At 44.5% G+C, this 19,256-nt stretch overlaps 1 protein-coding gene across 3 annotated transcripts in view; it reads right to left on the reverse strand.

Annotated features, from left to right (window-relative positions):
- Nucleotides 1–3,301: 3,301 nt before the first annotated feature.
- Nucleotides 3,302–19,256, reverse strand: part of LOC120371376 — a 29,065-nt gene continuing 13,110 nt past the window's right edge. The window contains exons 1-11 of one of the 3 annotated variants that reach the window (XM_039487045.1): nt 18,944–19,044; nt 14,264–14,431; nt 12,287–13,741; nt 11,168–11,260; nt 10,015–10,119; nt 9,558–9,667; nt 8,630–8,824; nt 7,040–7,202; nt 5,996–6,161; nt 5,706–5,800; nt 3,302–5,034 (exon numbers count right to left, since the gene is read on the reverse strand). In XM_039487045.1, coding sequence (XP_039342979.1) covers nt 4,949–5,034; nt 5,706–5,800; nt 5,996–6,161; nt 7,040–7,202; nt 8,630–8,824; nt 9,558–9,667; nt 10,015–10,119; nt 11,168–11,260; nt 12,287–13,741; nt 14,264–14,420 — 2,625 coding nt within the window. In that variant the 5' untranslated portion in view covers nt 14,421–14,431; nt 18,944–19,044 and the 3' untranslated portion in view covers nt 3,302–4,948. Of the gene's footprint in view, nt 5,035–5,705; nt 5,801–5,995; nt 6,162–7,039; nt 7,203–8,629; nt 8,825–9,557; nt 9,668–10,014; nt 10,120–11,167; nt 11,261–12,286; nt 13,742–14,263; nt 14,432–18,943; nt 19,045–19,256 lie in introns of those variants that run through there. The other 2 variants (XM_039487046.1, XM_039487044.1) reach the window with 2 other exon arrangements.

The following is a 19,256-nucleotide window of genomic DNA, read 5'->3' on the forward strand; positions in this document are numbered from 1 at the left end:
CAAGCAGCAAAACTTTGACTTGTTTCTGAAATAACATAATTTCCCCTTTGGCTGCAAACAGAATTGAGAGGATTGGTGGCAGTAGTTCTGTTCAAATGAGGTTATTTCAGGCCGTGATACAGTGTACAAACCCTGCACTAAGTGGGAAGTTGCCCACTTCCTGGAACTCAATACAACTACCCGGGAAGGGGTTAATGAGAACCTGTGGGCTCAATTAACTCCCTTTGCTTCACCTGTGAACGGCCAAGCCTGGAGGGAGGATGTTAAAAGGTGAAAAACCCAGCTCAGTGTGGGTTGAAGGGGCGGCGGGGGGGGTAGGGAAGAGGTTTTTTTGTGGGAGCTCACTGAAGAAAGGCCTAGGTGAGGTTGGAAGATAACCAGACACTGTTAGACACTGGGCTTGGCATGGGACTCTTACAGGTCCTTTGTTCCCAGGACTATGGGCTTTTTCCTTTTGGGTTCTGTAGAGCAGCGAGCCTGGGAAGGGGCTGCTGGAAAGGCCTAGAGGCTGGCTGTGGTGGGAAGCGGTGTGTCTGAATAGACAGACTTTGGCTACTTATTACAAGGTTGCTAGGCTGGAAGCCAGAGAAGATGGAGGGCTTGGGTTCCCCCCTGCATCCTCTCCTTGGCCACAGACAAAGGTGGTGGAGAAGCCCTGGAAATGATATGTCTGTTGCTGGGCTATAGATGTACAGGACTTGGTTTACCCTGGCAGGGGTGAGACTGTAAGTGAGCAGGCTGAGTGATGAGGAGATGTGGAAGGCAGAGCACTGTGGTAAGACAGATTAGAAACTGGAGAGGTGATGCTGCTGCTATTGGGCCTGATTCTCCTCGCTTTCCCTCTGGTTTTATGCTGCCTAACTCCATAGAGTCTAGTTCTGTTTTCTGTCTGATTCCAGTGGGATAGATGGAGCTTGGACTAAGCACCTGATCAGGGGAGTAAGGAACCCCTTTACCGCTTTGTATGGGCTACCTGGTTCAGGTGCACAGGGCTATGGGGCAGTGCACACCTGCTTGCATCCCTCCCAGCCAAGGTGGGCAGGGAAAGAATGGCTCTTTGACTGTGTCCCACCATGCCAGCCAGCAGAGCTAAACCAGCATGGGGGAGGAGAGCTCACAACTTGCCGTGTTATAAGCCTATTGCTCACAATTCCCTCAGAATCCTGGGAGCAAGAGGGAAGCTGGGCCCATGTATCCCCCGGAGGTCTGTGCCCTGAGAGAAGAGTGGTCAGGAAAGCCAAAGCAACAGAGGGGAAAGGGCCTTTTGGGTGTGGTGGGCTTGTCTACTCGTGGCTGGTGTGGGAGGAGGAACAGGAAATATTAATTTTAGCCACCAGAGCTGGCTTGAACCAGCAAACCTCAGAGTGGCTGGGAGTTCCTTGCCATGTCTGCTTTGGGTGCCAGGCAGCAGTGAACGCCCTGAATGCTGGCAAGAATGAAGCGAGCTGAAAGCTTCTGGCTGGCTCGGGGCAGACAGCAACTCCCTGCACACTGCAGGGAACACCAGGAGCAAACCAAAACCAAGGCCTGAATCTTAGCCAGGAGTCTTGTAGTTGCCTGAGTAAAACAAGAGCTCATCCCCTGGAGCCTGAGGGAATGTTGTTGTTTATGGTTCCTTTTAGGGGCAAACAGAATTGTGGCCCAAGTCTTGGGATACTTCTGTCACACACAGGAAATTCATCTGGACAACAACACTAGAGCTAAATAGAACTGGAGTAATAATTGTTTATATTTATATAGCACTTTGTATCCTAAAGCCTGGGACAAATTCTTCACTTGGAATCCACGCCACAAATCAACTCATCCATGCAGGAGCTTTTACAGTGCAGGAGGTCTACAAGGGAGATGGGGAATGGGAGAGAGCAGGGCCTGGGAGGAAGGAGCCCCTGGGGGTTTTCAAGCCAGCAGATGAGGGAGTAACCTGATCCCCATGGAGAAGAAGTAGTGTGGCCAAGTTCTTTTCCTGATGGACAAGCCCTGCCTGGTTCAAGGGAGTGGGAATGAACAAGAGGAGGAAAACAAGTGGGGCAGAGGGGCCCAGCCCTTGGGGTGAGGGGAAATGATCAGCCCCACCCTAGTCTTCTGTGTAATAATGGGGCCATGTTCTCCAACATCTCATGATATACCAGGAATTGAAACAAGGGGTGCATATCCCTTCAGAAAAGTGTGATTCCTAACTCCTGCATGGTAGAAAGAATCCATTTCCAGCACTAGATTTATGAGCTATTGCTTTGCTTCAGGTTGGAATATTGCCCATCTAGGGCCTTATTTCAGGGGAAAGAAACTTTTTTTTAATGGTGCTTGTTTCTGCATTCATGTCTGTTTAGACAGAGAAGTACAAGAACAGTCCTGGCCAGCAGTCCTTTACTAAAGGCTAAGGGCAGTGCATAAGCTTCATTGTCCCAAGACCAGCCACAGGGAAGGAATCACACTATCAGATTTTGCAAATTTATTGTGAGTCTTGTGATATTTGGTGTTTTCTGAAAGCCCTAGCTCCTGGAATCATGTGATGAGATGAGAATTTCAGCATTTGTTTTTTAACAAGTACGTTTCTAGCTTTTGTGCATGCAGAGAAATGCTGGAACACAAGGCCCCCTGAAGGCTCAGAAACCAGAAGGGAAATAGAAAAATGATTTTTAAGCCATTTTGATTTGGGGGGGACCTAACTCATGGGTTTTTTGTTTGTTTGTTTTGTTTTGTTTTTGTTTTAAGCTTGGGGGTTGGCAATACTGCAGTTTTTGACTCTGAGTCCCATTCTCCTCCCTGGTTGCCATTTGCCCCAGTGGAAATTAATTGGTTGTCACCCCAAACCAGGAACAGATTACATCCTGCTCAAGGGTGTATCAGCTTTCATGGCCAGTGCTTGGGGGTGACGTTTGTGGCTGAACCTGTCCCCTACCCCACTCTTCCCACATCCCATCCATCTGCACAGAGTAGGAGTAGCAGCCCTGTGGAACCTGTTCTCCCCATACTCTTTGCCTTATATCTTTCCATTATTTCCAGTGGGCTTTGGATCAGGGTCCTGAAGCCAAGGGCTTTGATCACTTCTGTGTATTAATTCACCTGTGTCTGGAGTCATTGTTCAATTTCCCAGGGTGCGAATACATCATCTTCTCTAAGTCCTTTTCAAGGAATGTATCTGCTTATTCATTGTCTTTGCTCCCAGTTTCAGCCATGGGAATCACATGACTTTTAAAAGATGAACCCCCCATAAAGATCAATTAAACTGAAATAACATTTCCTTTAGATTTTTATTTAGATTTCCAATAGATTTTATTGAACAGAATCTGGTTGTGTTAAATAATACAGGCTTCAAATGCTATGGAAACAAGTACAGCAATATACATTAAATACGCAGGCCAAGGTATACACAAAATATAGGCAGTCTGGAATGCACACAATAAAACTATAGCGCCTGATCCTGCAGGCGCTCTGCGTGTGAATTCCCATCAACTTCAGGTTGAAGAGGTTAAAATAATAAATAACAGGGGAGAGAGACATCAAGGAGCATAGCAGACAGAGGAAAAGTGAGCTTCCAAGTGAGATTAGAATACACGTGTGCAGTGCCGAGTGGGTGGGGCTCTGATCTGTTTAAGACTCTAGCTGGTACCCCAGTATCAATGTGAAGGGAGGTGGGAAGTTTTGATTGCCTGCTCTTTGGGCAGCGACTGTCTTTCTGCGTACAGAGGTCCTGATCCTGAATGGGGCTCTAGCTTTGAATGTCATAGCAATAATAAAGGGGATGGGTCGGGAGTCAGAGAGTTAATGGGGCCTGTTCTAGATGGCAACAGTTGTAGAGAAGGCAGAACTCTCATCCCACCAGCAGTGAGACTGTGTGACAGAGCAGAGAGGAAGTCAGTGCTATGAAGGCGATCTGGTGAGCAGGGAGAGTCCATGGCACAGACTGGAATAAAATCATGGATGGTTTAAAAACAAGGGAGGCAAATCTGAACTAAGCACCCAAATAAACTTATGAAAGATGGGGGGGGATGTGATTTAAGGACTGTACCTAGGACCTGAATCTCCATTGCACATTTGCAATCATTTACACTAGTGCAAAGTGGGTCCAAAACACTACCTCTCTGATCTGGTAGCATTTTATATCTGCTGTGCATTGATGTCAATGCTCATACAAGGTGCAGGGCAATGGAGAACCAGTGAATAAACTCATCTGAATTAAGGCCACTTTTATTCTAATAATGTCCACACAGGTGTTTAATGTAGTTAATTATAGATGTTAAATTCATACTTCTAGTTAATTTGGATTAACTTCCCAGAGTGTCCCTATATAACATATAATTCCTATTGGAAATGTCAATTTTATTTTTGCGTTTCAACAGTTCCAAACTGAATTTCTTTTTGGAACATTTCATTCTGTGGAAATTTTCAACACTTTGTCCCATTTTGGGATCAAACAAATGTTGAAATATCAGAATTTCCTGTGGGATGGCAACTTTGGTTTCCAACAAGCTCTAAGGCGTGCGGTCCTAGAAAAGAATCACCTCTAGAAACAGAGATACAAGGAAGGCTCCTATGTTTGTGAATTACATAGATCTCTGCTGCACCATAATTGTGTCTGAATTCCTCAAATAAGACTCTCCACTTCAGTATGTTCACCTCTGCAAGTCATATTGGGCTGTTGTTGCTTAATCACTTTTCATCCTGGCATCTCAAAGCACTTTATGAATTAGACCTCATGTAATCTGTGTGAGATGTTGGGGATAGTTTTGTTATTTCAAAAGTAGGTAAGTGGATGATCAGAGAAGCTGTGACTTTCTCAAGGTCCCTCAGTGTGGGATCTGGAATGTAAATATAGCAGTGCACTTTTACATTGTAGGAGAAAATGTGGGCTAATTGAATCAGATCTTTCAAACAAGGATTGGCCCCCTTAACCTTGGTGTAAGGAGAGAGCATCTTGCTCTTTGTTCAGTGAGATTTTCTTTCAACTTCATGCATCTCCGTTCTTCACCCTTTCAAATATCTGCCGCACCTTGGCTGCGGGCACACAGCCTTCTCTCAGGATGGTGATGCCACCTGGGGAGGAAGCACCAGAAAATTAGGTGAGTTGCTGATCCCTGAGTCACAGAAGCAGGGAAAGGAAATGGGCCATGGAGGAAAGCATGCTTGAGACAGCACCACAAGGGTCAATTAGGGCCAAGTTTTCTCAAAGACCCCCCAATAGGCCAAATAATTGAAAAGCCCATGAGGATCTGGAGCTGACCCAGGAGCAAGATGGCTCCTCTAGAAAACCAGCAGCCCCACACACCATACAAACACATTGGGTCAACCCTTAGTCAGGGGACACCGCACCTCCCACTGAACCACCCCTTCCATCTAGACTTCAGGTTTTCATTAGCAGTGACATAGCCCAGCTCTTCTAAGAGCTAGCAAAGTGCTATGTCCTTGTGTCCTCAAGCTCTTATAAGTTCTACCATTACTCCAATGGCCTGGAAAGGGATGTGTTCCTCAGGCCCCAAAAAACTAGCTCTATACTTGAAACACTGTTCCTTTTATAAGCTTTAAGTTTCACATGGCCCATTGTTTCTACCTTCCATCTCCTGTGCTGTGATCCCAGAGGAGATTCCCTTTTTTAACGGGCTGGTGAAAGTACAGAGCTTGAGAGCCATTTCACTCTGCACACTGTTCTGAGTGGTTGAGGCTAATGGTGGCAGCTCAAGAAAAAATGAGGTGGCTCTAAAACTCACCTTCATCGATCTTTGTGCAGTTGACCACCGTGGATGCCACCACCTCGTTGGATTCCCCATCACAGAGAACCCCCTCTAGCTTGTGGCCAAGACGCCTGGTGGAAAAAAGGAGAGAAAATACAAACCAATTCATACTGTCTTAGGGTGAGATTTACCCCTCTGCACAGGGCCAACTCAAGGCCTAGTCATCACTTAAGGCCTATGGCTATAAGCACTTCCTCCATCTTTCCTGTTGGCTATAGAAATGTCAGCTACTATTGTAGCCCTTGATTAATCGACAGGATACTCACGAGATGACCATGTTGTGGTGGGTGCTGTCAGTCTCTCCACTGGGATTAGCAGAGGTGATGGCCAAGGGGCCCGTCATGTCTATGAGATGGACGGTGATGGTTTGGTCAGGCACTCTGATCATTATGCTGTCCTTGGTCCCGACTCGGTCATAGCCTGCTCCAACCCCTTGTCAGAGAAACAGACCGGGTTTGCAAATCAGAGTTTGGTGCAGTACATTGTACATCATCATACAATGCATCATATCTACTTCCTCAAAGTTTGCAGTCCCCAATACTACAGGTATCTTTGTTCAAGTTAACAACTGTGAATTGCTGAGGATTAGTAGCAACATAGAGCAGAAATGGCCGATAGTGACTTTGTAAATATGAGGAAAGAATTTGTGAAATAAAACATAAGACAAAGAGCCAGATCTTCAGTGGCTGTAGGCTAGCATGGCTCAGCTGAACTGAGCACAACAGTGCTAAGTTCCAGCAGCTGAGGAGCTGGCCCCAAATAGTTAATTATTCTTTATTTCAAATAATCCCCTAAAACATCTTTAAACATGGTCAGACTGTGACTCATGCTGCTGACAGAAATGTGATTTTAAAATATCTTGGGTGTTGCATCTCGTTGGGAACTCTAAAGGAGTTGGGTTGGAAAACAGGAGTATGAAACGCCTCATAAAAGTGTCCACTTGGTTCTCCTATATTTCCGAACCACACATTGGAGCCATTGTCTTGGGGTCAGTAGCTGTAAGCAAGAGTAGTGGGGTGAGAGCCCCAGGTACACTGGACCTTCCTAAAAAGGTCAATGCTGAGGCTGTTTGGCTCCTGATGTCGTGACTCTCATCGACCCACTCCACCTACACATGGTGAAGCTCCAGCTAAACTTTTTAGGAAGAGGAATGAGAGCAGCGCTGGAGATGCCTTAATTTTACCAGGGGCTGCAATGGATGGAATACTCTCAAGTCATTGCCCAGGGGGAGATGTGAACTTTGAAGATGCAAAGCCAGAGACCTGGAAAAGGAAAGAAGCAATAAGAGAGAAGATGCCCAATTTACTCACCTAACTTCTTCAGCCATTCTCCTTTCTTGATGATGCAGCCAATGCCTCCAGGGTAAACGTTCTCCATAAATTCCCAAAGCAGAGGGCTGAAGGGAGGAGCAGCAGCTCGCAACTGGTCCAGGTTTGAAATGAAGATGCAGATGGGCTTCTCTTGAGGCCTGTCCTGTGAAAACCAAAAAGAGGAGGAGGAAGATGTTTTAAGAAAAATGTAGAGAGTGAAAATCTCTGCAAAGTGCACCCCTGCAGTCAAACACAACCTGCTGAGTCCTGCACTGCAGCCACCACTCCCAGGGACAGTGGGTTCCAGCATGCAATGCACCATCTTGATACTCAGAGCATGAGGGACAATTGCATACTGGGACTTGTGTCATTGCTGGGTTTAATACATAGATATTAAAGAAGAGGGAGAGGTGTAACCTGCCCTATTTTGTGCATATTAGGTGCAGATTTCAGGCTCTTGTTGAGTTATCTTTACGGCCCTGAGTTGGATAAAGGTGGGAAATCCCCTTTTCTAGACCCAACTAGCATAGTATAAAATAACCTTCCTGTAGTCATCAAGCAAGTTCTTAATAGTTTGTATCCAGGACCATTCTTTTCTTCTCTTACACTGGTGTAAATCAGCTATAATGACACTGAGTCCCACTAGTTCTCATAAACTAATCTGCACCTGGAAACCTGTTTGGGTCAATTCCCTGCTGCTCTGACCTATACACGTGAGAAGAGCCCTGTGGCATTAGCAAGTACTAGTTATACCTCTCAGTCTTCACAACCTGCTTTGATGTATATCATAGATGAGGCTGTGGTGGAGGAGAAAAGAAAGACACTTTGGAGCGCTCAGTTCTTGAGTTACATCACTTTTGGTGAAGCCAGGTGACTAACCCAGCAGGAATGTATTTACATTCTATTTACACTACCCCATTGACTGCAAGAGCTTAGACTTGGCACTGAATGAGGAAATATAAAGAGACCCTGTGTTATTGACACTTACTCTAGATGGCTGGTCAGAGAGCCTATAACTCCTGTTTTTCTGGGCTAGCTAAGAAAGTGCCTAATGGAGAACAGACCGGGAGGCAAACACTAGTAGAGATGGGCTTAAGCTGCAAAGTTTGGATCTGGATCCAGTGTATTGAATTTTTCCAAAATGTTGGGATGTTAAGAACCAGGATTCTGGCTCAGCCCTTTATAGAGGAAGAGGATGAATTCAGATTTGACCCAGATGTCACAAGTTTCAGGGCTATTTGGATTCAGGCATTAGTTTTGGGCCCATCTCTGTTTACCAGATAAACTAGAGTGAAGCAGCTCTTAGCTGACTAGATTCTGCTCTCAGTACACAGCTGTGTGTATAGAGTAACTCCGTGGAAGTCAGTGAGTGAATCCTGTTTGACAGTGTTGTAACTAAAAGCTGAATATGGCTCATGGATTTCTGTTATGCTTATTTACGAACTTCATAGTAAAAATACACTGTTGAGCCAGACTCCAAACTGACAGACTGAGGGGCATGCTGTTCACACATCTGTACAGGTCTGGCCAGTTTACAGATAGATGCACAAGTTCTAGGTTGAAAGACAGCAACCGATATTGTGTTGACACCTTGATTCTGTAGATTTTCTCAATGGCTTCTGGCTGTTTGCAGGAAGCTGCCAGAGCATACACTGTGTCTGTAGGCACTCCACACACTGCACCTTCATTCAGCAAGTTTGCAATGCTCCTCAGGCTGCTGGTTCGATGGGAGCTGGGGCAGAAACAGGGTGGAGGATCTTTAGTGTCCTCCTTAGTCATCTCAACCTGGAAGTGGTCAGGGAAACAACAAATGCATAACTCTATGAACATGCTAACACATTAAATCCAGTATCCCATGCTGTGGCCAGAGGATACAACTGCTATAGAAAATTGTCCTAAAGAAATGGCCAAGGAAAGTCCCATATGATTCCCATAGATATTTGTTGAAGGGTTGTGTTTCAAGAGCTTTCTTACTAGTCTAAACATAAAGAAACAACCAACCTGTCTGACTGAAATGCAGTTCCTCAGGAAGGAAGAATCAATCAACCCTAATTACATGGGACAGTCTTGGTCATGCCTACAATACGGTAAAGGATATTTAAAACTAACAGAGACAATGGAACACTGTGGGAAGAGACACAACATCCCATTTAAGATGCTTTTCATTCCCCAAAAGTTTGTGGCATCCTACATTCCTTAAAGCTGTAAAACTCCTGGACTGTGGTCCACTCATTCTACTAGGTCCTGGAGTCCTGGTTTTGGAGTCTGAGAGGGGTGGGAATTATATGTAAATGTGCCTCTCCTCTCTCCATGTTTCCAGTCCTTTTATTTGTGAAGGAAGAAAGCTTATTTTCAGTCCATAGCCCACTACAACATGGCAATGCTACAGCTGTAGTGAGTTAGATGTCCAAATCCTATTGGAGTTCATTAGGCTGTTTTGACGATCTCAGGATAACTGTTTATTTAGTATACCCATAATGGAGAGTAAGCTCATTATACCATGTAGCTGGACTCTTACCCTGAAGAGAGGGGGTCCCATCATTATGAGGTCTTTGCCAAATATGCAGTTTGCTAGTGATGACGTTGCTCCATAGATGCAGATAGCACCGAAGACAGACAGCATCACAACTAGGAAAACAGAAAACCCAAGATGGGGAGTGGGGAAGGGATCAGGTTCTGCCTTTTCCTTGGAGGAATCTTGTTTCATGTGTGGCAGCTTCATATAATTGCAAATTAATCTGTTTTTTAATCTCCCATGCAAAATTGCATTGGCAACATGTGGGAATCAAAGCATGTCACATTCTTGCAAGCTTGAATTATTTTACAGCATTAACCATTTGTTTCCCATCGAGAATGCACAGCAATTTCCTGCTTCTTTTTCATTCTGAACATGCTCAGAACACTTTCCCCACCTAGATACAGTGTGCTGTGTTCCTTAAGTTAGGAATGATCTGCAACTTCTCACCCGGACTTACTCTCAAGGGGCACTGGGAGGTGTTCCACCGTAAACAGCAGAAAACAAATGATCAAAACCTCCATCACAAAGGTCAGGCAAAGGAGCACCAGGTTCGAATAGGAAGCTGCAAAAAGAGAGGCAGGAGGGAACATGGCCCATGTCATGGAAAGGTCTGCAAAGATATTACAGTAACACCCACAATTCTTAACTCAAAGTAATCGAATCAGAGGGCAGCAAACCTAGGACTTCTGATCCATCAACCTTCCCTTTGGTGGGGGAAGATGAGTTCTGGCTCCAGTTTAGTTAAGCCTCAGGTTTTGAAAGCAATGCTACTGAACCCACAATCTCTCATTTTTATTGTTTTATTTATTTTATGGAAACATGTATAATGGCTATAAACTGATTTACAGCAGATGGCCATGAAGTTGGAGTGGAGTTACACCAGAGAGAAATTTGGTTCTGTCTAGCACGTCAACCTTATTTGAACCTTATCTCTTGAAATTATATTTGGTTCATGTGACTTTCCCTTCCAAATCCCCTTCTGGATCCATCAGAGAGGCTTACTCCTTTGTAACCAAGATCTTCCACTCCACTGTTACTGAGCTCAATGGCTAAAGTGTTTGCCTAGAAGTCAAGAGACCTGAGTTCTAATTGCTGCTCTGTGAACTAGGACAAGTTACTTTGCTTCTGTGTTACCTCTTTCACCCTTTGTCTCTCCACTATTTAGAATGAAAGATCTTTGAGTCAGAGTCTGTATGTTTGTATAGCACCTAGCACAGGGGTCGGCAACCTTTCAGAAGTGGTGTGCCAAGTCTTCATTTATTCACTCTAATTTAAGGTTTTGCATGCCAGTAATACATTTTAACATTTTAGAAGGCCTCTTTCTATAAGCCTATAATATATAACTAAACTAGTGTTGTATGTAAAGTAAATAAGGTTTTTAAAATGTTTAAGAAGCTTCATTTAAAATTAAATTAAAATGCAGAGCCCCCCGGACCAGTGGCCAGGACCCAGGCAGTCTGAGTGCCACTGAAAATCAGCTTGTGTGCCGCCTTCGGCACGTGTGCCATAGGTTGCCTACCCCTGACCTAGCACAATGGGGCCCCTGCTGAGACTGAGGCCATGTTGGTGCTAACCTAAAACAAATAATCCATGAGTGCAGTAAGACTTACCTATAACCATTAAAAAGACGTTGACTACCAAAAAGGCTACAGATCCTGCTGTGAATCCTCCATCACTTGCAGCATCAATGTTCAGTAAGTGACCTGAAATAGCACCAGCAAACTTGGTTGTGAGCAAGTACAATGCAACACCAGAACAGGGGGAAATTGTAATCTGAATTAGTGTATGGTGACCTCTTTAAAGAAACACAAAGGATGAGAATATATCTGAGGTGAAAAGCATTTGGAGTGTATTGTCTTTAACACAGAGGCAGTACCTGGTGATTCTGTGACAATGAGCCAGAAGGCTAAGAAAGCCACTTCATTTTACCTGCCCTTTGTAAAAAGTGAGGCAAGGTGGGTGAGGTAATATCTTTTATTGGACCAACTTCTCTTGGTGAGATAGACAAGCCTTAGTGAATTGCTGTTCTCAGAGGGGTTGAGAGATAGAAATACAAAGTCCATAGTTCATTCTTGGAGCAATTCAGCTTTCTCCCATACTCTCTATGGGTCTCAGCCAGCTCCAGATAAGCCATTGGCTTTAATGGGAGTTGGGGTGGACATTGTATGAGCATGCTGCTAACTTTGAGCTACAAAATGGAATTTTGGCTTCCAAGGTCACTCCTCATTAGAGCTGCTTTGGTGATGGTAGCTAAGTGTATTGAATATCGGAAGGTTTTTGAAGCATAAGGTTGGAGTTTATCCTGGTGCCTGAATCAAAGTTTTATAAGGTCTTATTTTAGGAGAGTCAGATTGCTGATTCAAAAATCATTAGGGGTGAGATCCTGGCTGCACTGAAGTCAAAGGCAAAACTCAGTTGAGTTCACTGGGACCAGGATTTCACCATAGAATTCTGAAGTTGTCAGAACATGAAGTAATTAGACCAACTGCTGCTATGGTCATTTCTATGGACACAAATCAGAACACTTCTCGTGTTATCACTTTCTTGCCTCTTTGCAATGGTTTGGGTAGGAATCTCCCAGCTGAATGGACAAGTTATAGGAATGCTTCTGGTTCAAGAAGGTTGCTAGTGTAAAGAAGACATGAAAATTACATTCCACTTGGCGAGTTGCTTCTTAAAAGCATTGGCATGGTCTGAATAAGCAAAAGATAAGTAACAAATTTTGTTACCTGCAAAACGGAGCCAGGTCCATGTTGCCCAGATAGCAGCATAGCAGAATGGAAGAACGGACCCAAATCTTCTTCCTCTTTGGACCTGGATCCTACACACATACAGCTGAAATATGGCTCCTGGGATTAGCACGGAGGGAATAGAGAGATGCTGTCTGATGGGGTCATTTAAAGTACCCTGGATGGCAGAGACTGCAGCCAGGCCATTGCAGATATAGAACAAGGCATCGGGGACCTCGCAGATGGTGGCCCCTGGGATATTCTTAGACCTCATGAGGTAGCTTTTGACACTCATCAGTACACTCTGGAGTGTTGAGCTGGACATAACTTGAGCACCAACAGGGATCAGCGCCTTTTCACCTATTGAGTTAATGAGGCTTGCAAAAGTGGCATAGAGAGAGATAGCCGTGTAAAGGCTGCAGGAAACCCCAAAGAACACATAAGCGCCTCTAATTGGAATCTGGTGGATGGTGGAGATAGTGAGAAGAATGAAAGCAGCATTTTGCAGCACCTCTAGAACATCCTTATTGAAGGCCATCAGGAACAGCATGCAAGCGGTGGCCAGGAAGAACCAGTCCCCAATCATTCCCATCCTGCTTTGCTGCACATTGTCTATGCTGATGAAGACAGTCAGTGTGAACTCTTCCCAAGACATCACCAGCCAGTACAGACTGTGGACACCAAACTTGGTGGTATAATAAACATCGTCTCGCAAGTAGCTATAGAAGCTGGAGAAGAGCTGGCAGATGGAGATGATGCTAACCCATATGGCTCCTACGTAGAAGGTCTTCATGTACCCAAAAGTGTAGAAGGCAAATATGAAGGGGGAAATGGTGTCACATAAGTGGTTTAGGGCCATTGGCTCAGCATACTTTGTGTTCTTTTTCTTCTCCTCCCCAATAGTCTTGGAAGAGCCACTGTTAGCTGAGCCCAGCAGCAAGACATTGAAGAGAGGGTTCCCGAAGCCCGGCAGAACATACCTTTGAGTGATGCCTTTGAAAAGGAGAGCTACTGCTCCGTACAGCCCACAGACAACAATGACCAGCTCCAGGACCCCTGACACAACCAACGCCCACTGGCCAAACAGCCCCACCCCTTCGAACACCAGGGTGAGGGTGATGGCTCCAAACACGAAGGGCATGATGTAGTTCACGGTGGCTGAGCAGAAGGAGAGGATAAATGAAATGAAAATATAAGCCACCAACCCAGCGACAGCACTCTCACTGGTGGAGGGCTGGGCTGCATCAGTGTGGAGGAGAAAAGTGGCATTTTCTGAGGCTAGCGTTGTGTTGTTTAAGGGGGGATATGCCCCTGAAATGACCCGGGTGGCCCCATAACTGCTCCACAGAGCTGCAAATGCCAGGAAGGCTGTGCCACCCAGGTGGTCATACTTCCGGAAGGCGAGGAATCCAGCCAAGAGTTGAGACAGGCCTCCAATCAGAATGAGGTGGACCCCTAAGAGAGGCAAACAAAATGACACAGAAGTGTCATTAGCAAATAAACAATCAACAGGTGCTTTGCACAATGAAACACTGTTGCCAAATATACATGAGCTACTTAGAGCTGATGCATGTATTACTACTGGTCCTGCAGTCTTTGACAACTGCTTTTCTGAAGCCCCTCTTCCTACCTTAATGATGAGTCTCTAAATTGAGCTCTGGTGCAATGCTCCTGCCCCCGCACCCCAGTACAATCAGCCCAAGTTCCATTGTGGGTTAGTGCACACAGTTAAGCAGAAGATGGGAAGGCACTGGCTGGTACAGCAAGGGTTTAATCTGGAGGGCACAGCTGCCCAGGAAGATGGGGGACATTCTTCTAAAGCATGTGCATAACCTGTATACTTCAATCTACATACGTCTGGGCTCAACTCTTGTGTATCCCCCCAGCAGAAAGAATTCACCTATAGCCTTTCTTGCTAGACTAAGGCCAATCGGACTGCGATCCATTGTTCCAGAAAACAGCCCATCTCCTACTCACCTGCCAGGATGTTTTCTACTCCCTCAGGTCTGATGTTGGTGTGAGCAAAGGAAAAGTTCTGCAGGCACACGAGGAAAGCGCTGATCACATTCGAGAGGAGCCCCAGCACTGATGGCTCACTGTAGAACACAGCCGCAAACCCCTCCATGCTCGCCATGACCTGTCTTCCTTCCAGACAAAACAATGGCTAATGTCAATAAGTCACATCACTAATCAATGTGTGTGTGTGTGTGTGTGTGTGTGTGTGTGTGTGTATATAAAACGTGGTTGCCCTTTTTGCCTGCGTGGTTGGCCAATATTTGGGGCCTTACTGGGTTGTTTCCTGGCGGAGAAATTGATGATACAAGTCAGGTATTTCTGTGATGCAATCATAGAGAATGTATATAAAGTCCTGTTTCCCTGAACACAGTAGAAATAAACAGCTACGGCAGTTTCCTTGCTCAAGCCTGCCCTTTCAAGTCTGCTGCTTCTGTGCCCCAAGAAGCTGGGTCTCTCTGCTCCCTCTCAGGGCCATGCTCACCACTGCTTCTCTCATGGTCTGCTGGGTGTCTCTTGGCTCTATGACTCTCATACACACTTTACAAATGCAGGGTCTAGGAGATTGCTTGGTATAATCAGTCTCAGGGAAACCCCTCAGAGCATATGGCTTAGTCCAGCTCTGACTTTGCAATGCAACCCATTGCTTTGGGCAGTAGCTTCTATTGGCTCTAGCTATCTTATGCCATAAGTAGGCTTAATTGTTCCTTCCATTTAGCCTGAAAGAAGCGTGGTTACCACACCCATCAGGTTTAACCAGGTCTGTGGTTATGTATAGATCAAACACCCACTTGAGGGCAGCCATTAACCACTTCCTGGAGACAATATAATATTTGTCAAAATGAGCCACTATTTCAGCTCCGGAGAAGTTTTGAAATCAGGTCAAAGGAAAAATCCTGGTTCAGTCTTAACTGGGGAGCGAAGCACTTTGGAAAATTAGCTCATCTATTCAGGAGCTTAAATCAAGATTTAAGACCCTAAAATTACAGTTCTATTTTTGAAAATCGTGGCCTTAACCTCTCTGTATCTCAGTCCCTCACCTTTAAAATGGGGCTTTTACTCCCCTGCCTCCTGGGGCATTGAGGATAACACCATTAAAGCTTGGTAGTCGCTCAGGCCCAGATCCTCAAAGGTATTTCGGTGCCAAACTTCCATGAAGTTCACTGAGAGTTTGGTGCCTAAATACCTTTGGATCTGGGCCCCAGCTATTATAGTGATGGAGGTCACAGAAATAACTTGATCAGTAAGTGTCATCTGTCTGACACGATGTAACCCAATCCTGTTTTACAAATAACAGGAAGCTTTCCTGGAAGTGTTTTTGGGAAGCAAGATCAAAGCAATTCAGAATCCTCTTTGAGAACAGGAGTGGCTGGGTTTGGTGTTTGTACAGCACCTAGCACAATGGGGTCCTGTTGCTACTTGCTACCACAATATAAATAATTATAATCCCCATGCAGTTCAGAGCTTCTTGGTTCTAACACTGTCTCAATCCTACAGAGAGACCCTCTTCGTTCCCTTGATTATCGCTTCCTCTTGTCTTGACTGTTATGATAAATCCATCATGGATGAGCTGGAGCTGAGAGTTAAAGTCTCATTCTGAGCTGTGAGCTTACAGTGCCTTGTACAGCGCTAGTCTCTCTGTCTTTCCCCATGCCCCCCGCCCCTTTCAGCTGGAATTTCCCAGCTCCTGGTGAGTAATGGTTATATTTCAAACCCAGAATTTCCATTCACCTGCACATCTCAGTCTCATGAGCAGGAGTTTGTTCTGTGGAGGTTTCCTCAGGACACAAAGCCTAAAATAAAATCCCAGTTTTTAAAAATTATTATTGTTTTTAGAGCAGTAGGTGACCTTAAGGAGCTGGCAGTGGGAGAGGTGGATGGTATCCCGTTCCCAACCACTTCCAAAAATGCCTCTTGGAAAGAATGCAAAGAAAGCAGAGCTGCTATTGATACAAGAAGAGAAAATAGCATATGACAGATGCTTCTCTAGGGCAAGGAACAAGCAGGGAAAATTGAATGACTTTGGCCCCAATTCAGCAAAGGTACTTCAGCATGTGCCTAACTTTAAACGTGTGAGTATTTCTGCTTCCTGAACTGACGCCTCAGTGCTATTGCAATGATTGGAACCCTGGCTTAGTGCACTGCACAAAAAACTCATTTTTCTTCCCTTTCACATGCATTACAAGAGCTCGTATTTTCACAAAATCAGGGAACTAAGTAGAGATGGACCAGCCTGGATGCAATAAACACTGCACAGATCTTTACCTAAAACACTGACTTGAATCTGCGCCCAAAACTTTCATGAAGTTTGGAAAAAAAAACAAACCTTGGTTAACATTTTAAAAATAGCTCCCCCACTCCCTCCTTTTTGCCCTTTTATGACCTTGTAATCATTCTGTTAATTATTTAATTATAAGAAAGATTAGCCCTCTGCATGAGTGTACTCTTATAACAGAGAGCATTTCAAGGAAGCATCTTGGTTCAGGAAGAGTGCTTACACACATGCTTAATTTTAAGCAGGTACTTAGGTGCTGTCCTGAGTTGGGATTGAATGGTACAGCTACACTGCAGCTGGGAGTGTACTTCCCAGCTCAGGTAGACAGCCATGTGCTAGCTCTGCCTGAGCTAGCATCCTAAAAATTACAAGATAGCCAGAGGCAGCATAGGCAGTTGCTTGGACTAGCCACCCGAGTACAAACCCACCTGGAGTTGAACCACAGAGTTAGGCTCCTCTAGATGTTTTGGTCTGAAATAGATCAAATCTGGTGGCTTTCCAAGCATGCTGAAAAAGGCATTTGTTTGATAGGATGTCTAGAGAAAGATGAGGGTATGATAAAGTATGTTAAAGGCCCACTGAGTTCTTGTAGAACTGATTTTAATGCAACTGAGAGATAATTCACTGTTACTTCAGGTCCCCATGCAAGGGAGCGGAGATGGAAAGGGAGTGGGAAGAGGTACACAGAAATACAGGAAACGGAATCTGGCATTTATGTGTGTATAACAATCCTCTTCATCTCCTTTTCAGGCTCCTAGGACTCCCCATTTCTACATCCATCTCATGCTGACAGACCAGCATTAGGTAATAGAGACTAGTCCTACCACTGCATCACCCAAAGCACTAGACACCTTCTGTCACTTTCCATTAGATCATACTGTCCAGGATACAGCATAAAGAAAGACCTGGGCTGGTCTTAGGGGTATGTCAAACAAGTGGCTTCATGGAAACATTAGAGGCACTTGCTGATTCAAAGAATGCCCAGGGTCACTAATCACTGCTACCCCTTTCATTTAGGACAGCCACTGCCTCTGGCACTTCCTAAGTACCTGTTCCTCTGCCTGCACATCAGTAGTGCTGATAACATCTCTGCTTGCTTTCTTATGCACCACAGTGAGGATGGGGTTCCCAGAGCATCTCTCCTCTGAGCTAAAGTCAGAAAGTTGCATTTTGTGAGTGAAAACCTCAGCCACAAACATCCCCAGCTTTGAACCCAGATGGGGTGGATATAGTTTAGTTTTCTATGGTGAGGGTATCTTTGGCCTGCAGGCCACATAGCAGCAGAAGGCACAGTAAACATCCCCTTTATGCAGTGCATGAGCTACCCAGATCTCCACCTCCCCAGTTTAGACAGCCCGTACTGTCCCTTAGCTTGCCATCTTTATGATAAGAATCTCCTATTCCTCCCCTCCCCCCCCCTCCTTCTCTATTACATCTCAGCAGCCTCATTTGGTTCAATGGCATTTCACAAGTATAACAGACCTGTTGCTTGCTGATAAGCCATTGCAAACAGTATCATCCTTGAAGGAAAATGTAATGACACAGGGTCTGCCACCGTTACTAGTGAGTGGCACCTTACTGGACTGCACTGAAGAAAATGGGATGCTCACACAAAATATTGTACATCTATGCAAAGATGAATAGAAGAGCCTAAAATATCATCAGATACATTTTAATTCCAGTGAAATTTTGTTCCACATGTTTCACTGTGGGACACTTATCTCCAGTTTGCTGCCATTTTATATCATAAAGATAATGACATTTTATAGAGCTATGCAAAGATGTGAAATGAAACAATTTCTGGGTAATTACATGACAGGTGTTTAACGGTGCACAGCAACACTATACAACGGTTAAAAAAAGAAGTATGTATCATGACCCAGATCTTCAACTGGTATAAATTAGCATGAAGTCAACCGAGCTACATTGATGTACACTAGCTGAGGAGCTGGCCAATGGTAGATGTTTGATAGTGAATTAAAGGTTATCTATGTGTCATATTGTGTTAAATTAGCACTGTATATATAATAATTTGTTTAATATGAAATTTTCCCATATTCCATTTGCCTCTGGGACCAGTGAAACAAAATGTCATTGACCTGAAGTACAGACATGACTACAGTACTTGTTAAATAGGAATAAAATGTTCAACAAAATCCACAATAATGTACAACATAAAATAGATTTGACTTCTAGATGAATCTGATGATGAACCTGCAGAGCATCAAAAGGTAAAATGGAAGAGCTTATGATGGAAAGAAACAGAATTATGAGACAATGAAGGCAAATAACAAAACAGAAAATAATACAATAGAACCTGCAGCAAAGAATAGCTCATATGAAACCTATGTCTCTCATGCATGAGTTACCTGCAATGAAGATACTTCTGCTGAGTGGCAGCAAACTTTCTTCTCCCTATCATTTCCTGGTAAGAAACAGTTTTATAGTCCTCATCAGAGAGTAGGAGGAGTCAGGGCAGATTATTTCACACATTGATGCCTTTGGTATTTTAGAAGCTGAGTTTTCCTTGAATTTGATCACTCCTTTATTGTCCTAGCTGTTTTTTTCTTCTTAGTATTTCCTGAAAAGAGGGGTTTTCCTTCAATCTACTGCCCCACAAATGGAAAAAAACACAATATGTAGTCCCTACCAGCCCAGCTGCTGATGTCACCAGTGTTGAAA

The sequence above is a fragment of the Mauremys reevesii genome, linkage group 9 (assembly GCF_016161935.1).
Source record: "Mauremys reevesii isolate NIE-2019 linkage group 9, ASM1616193v1, whole genome shotgun sequence".
NCBI classification, from domain to species: domain Eukaryota; kingdom Metazoa; phylum Chordata; order Testudines; family Geoemydidae; genus Mauremys; species Mauremys reevesii.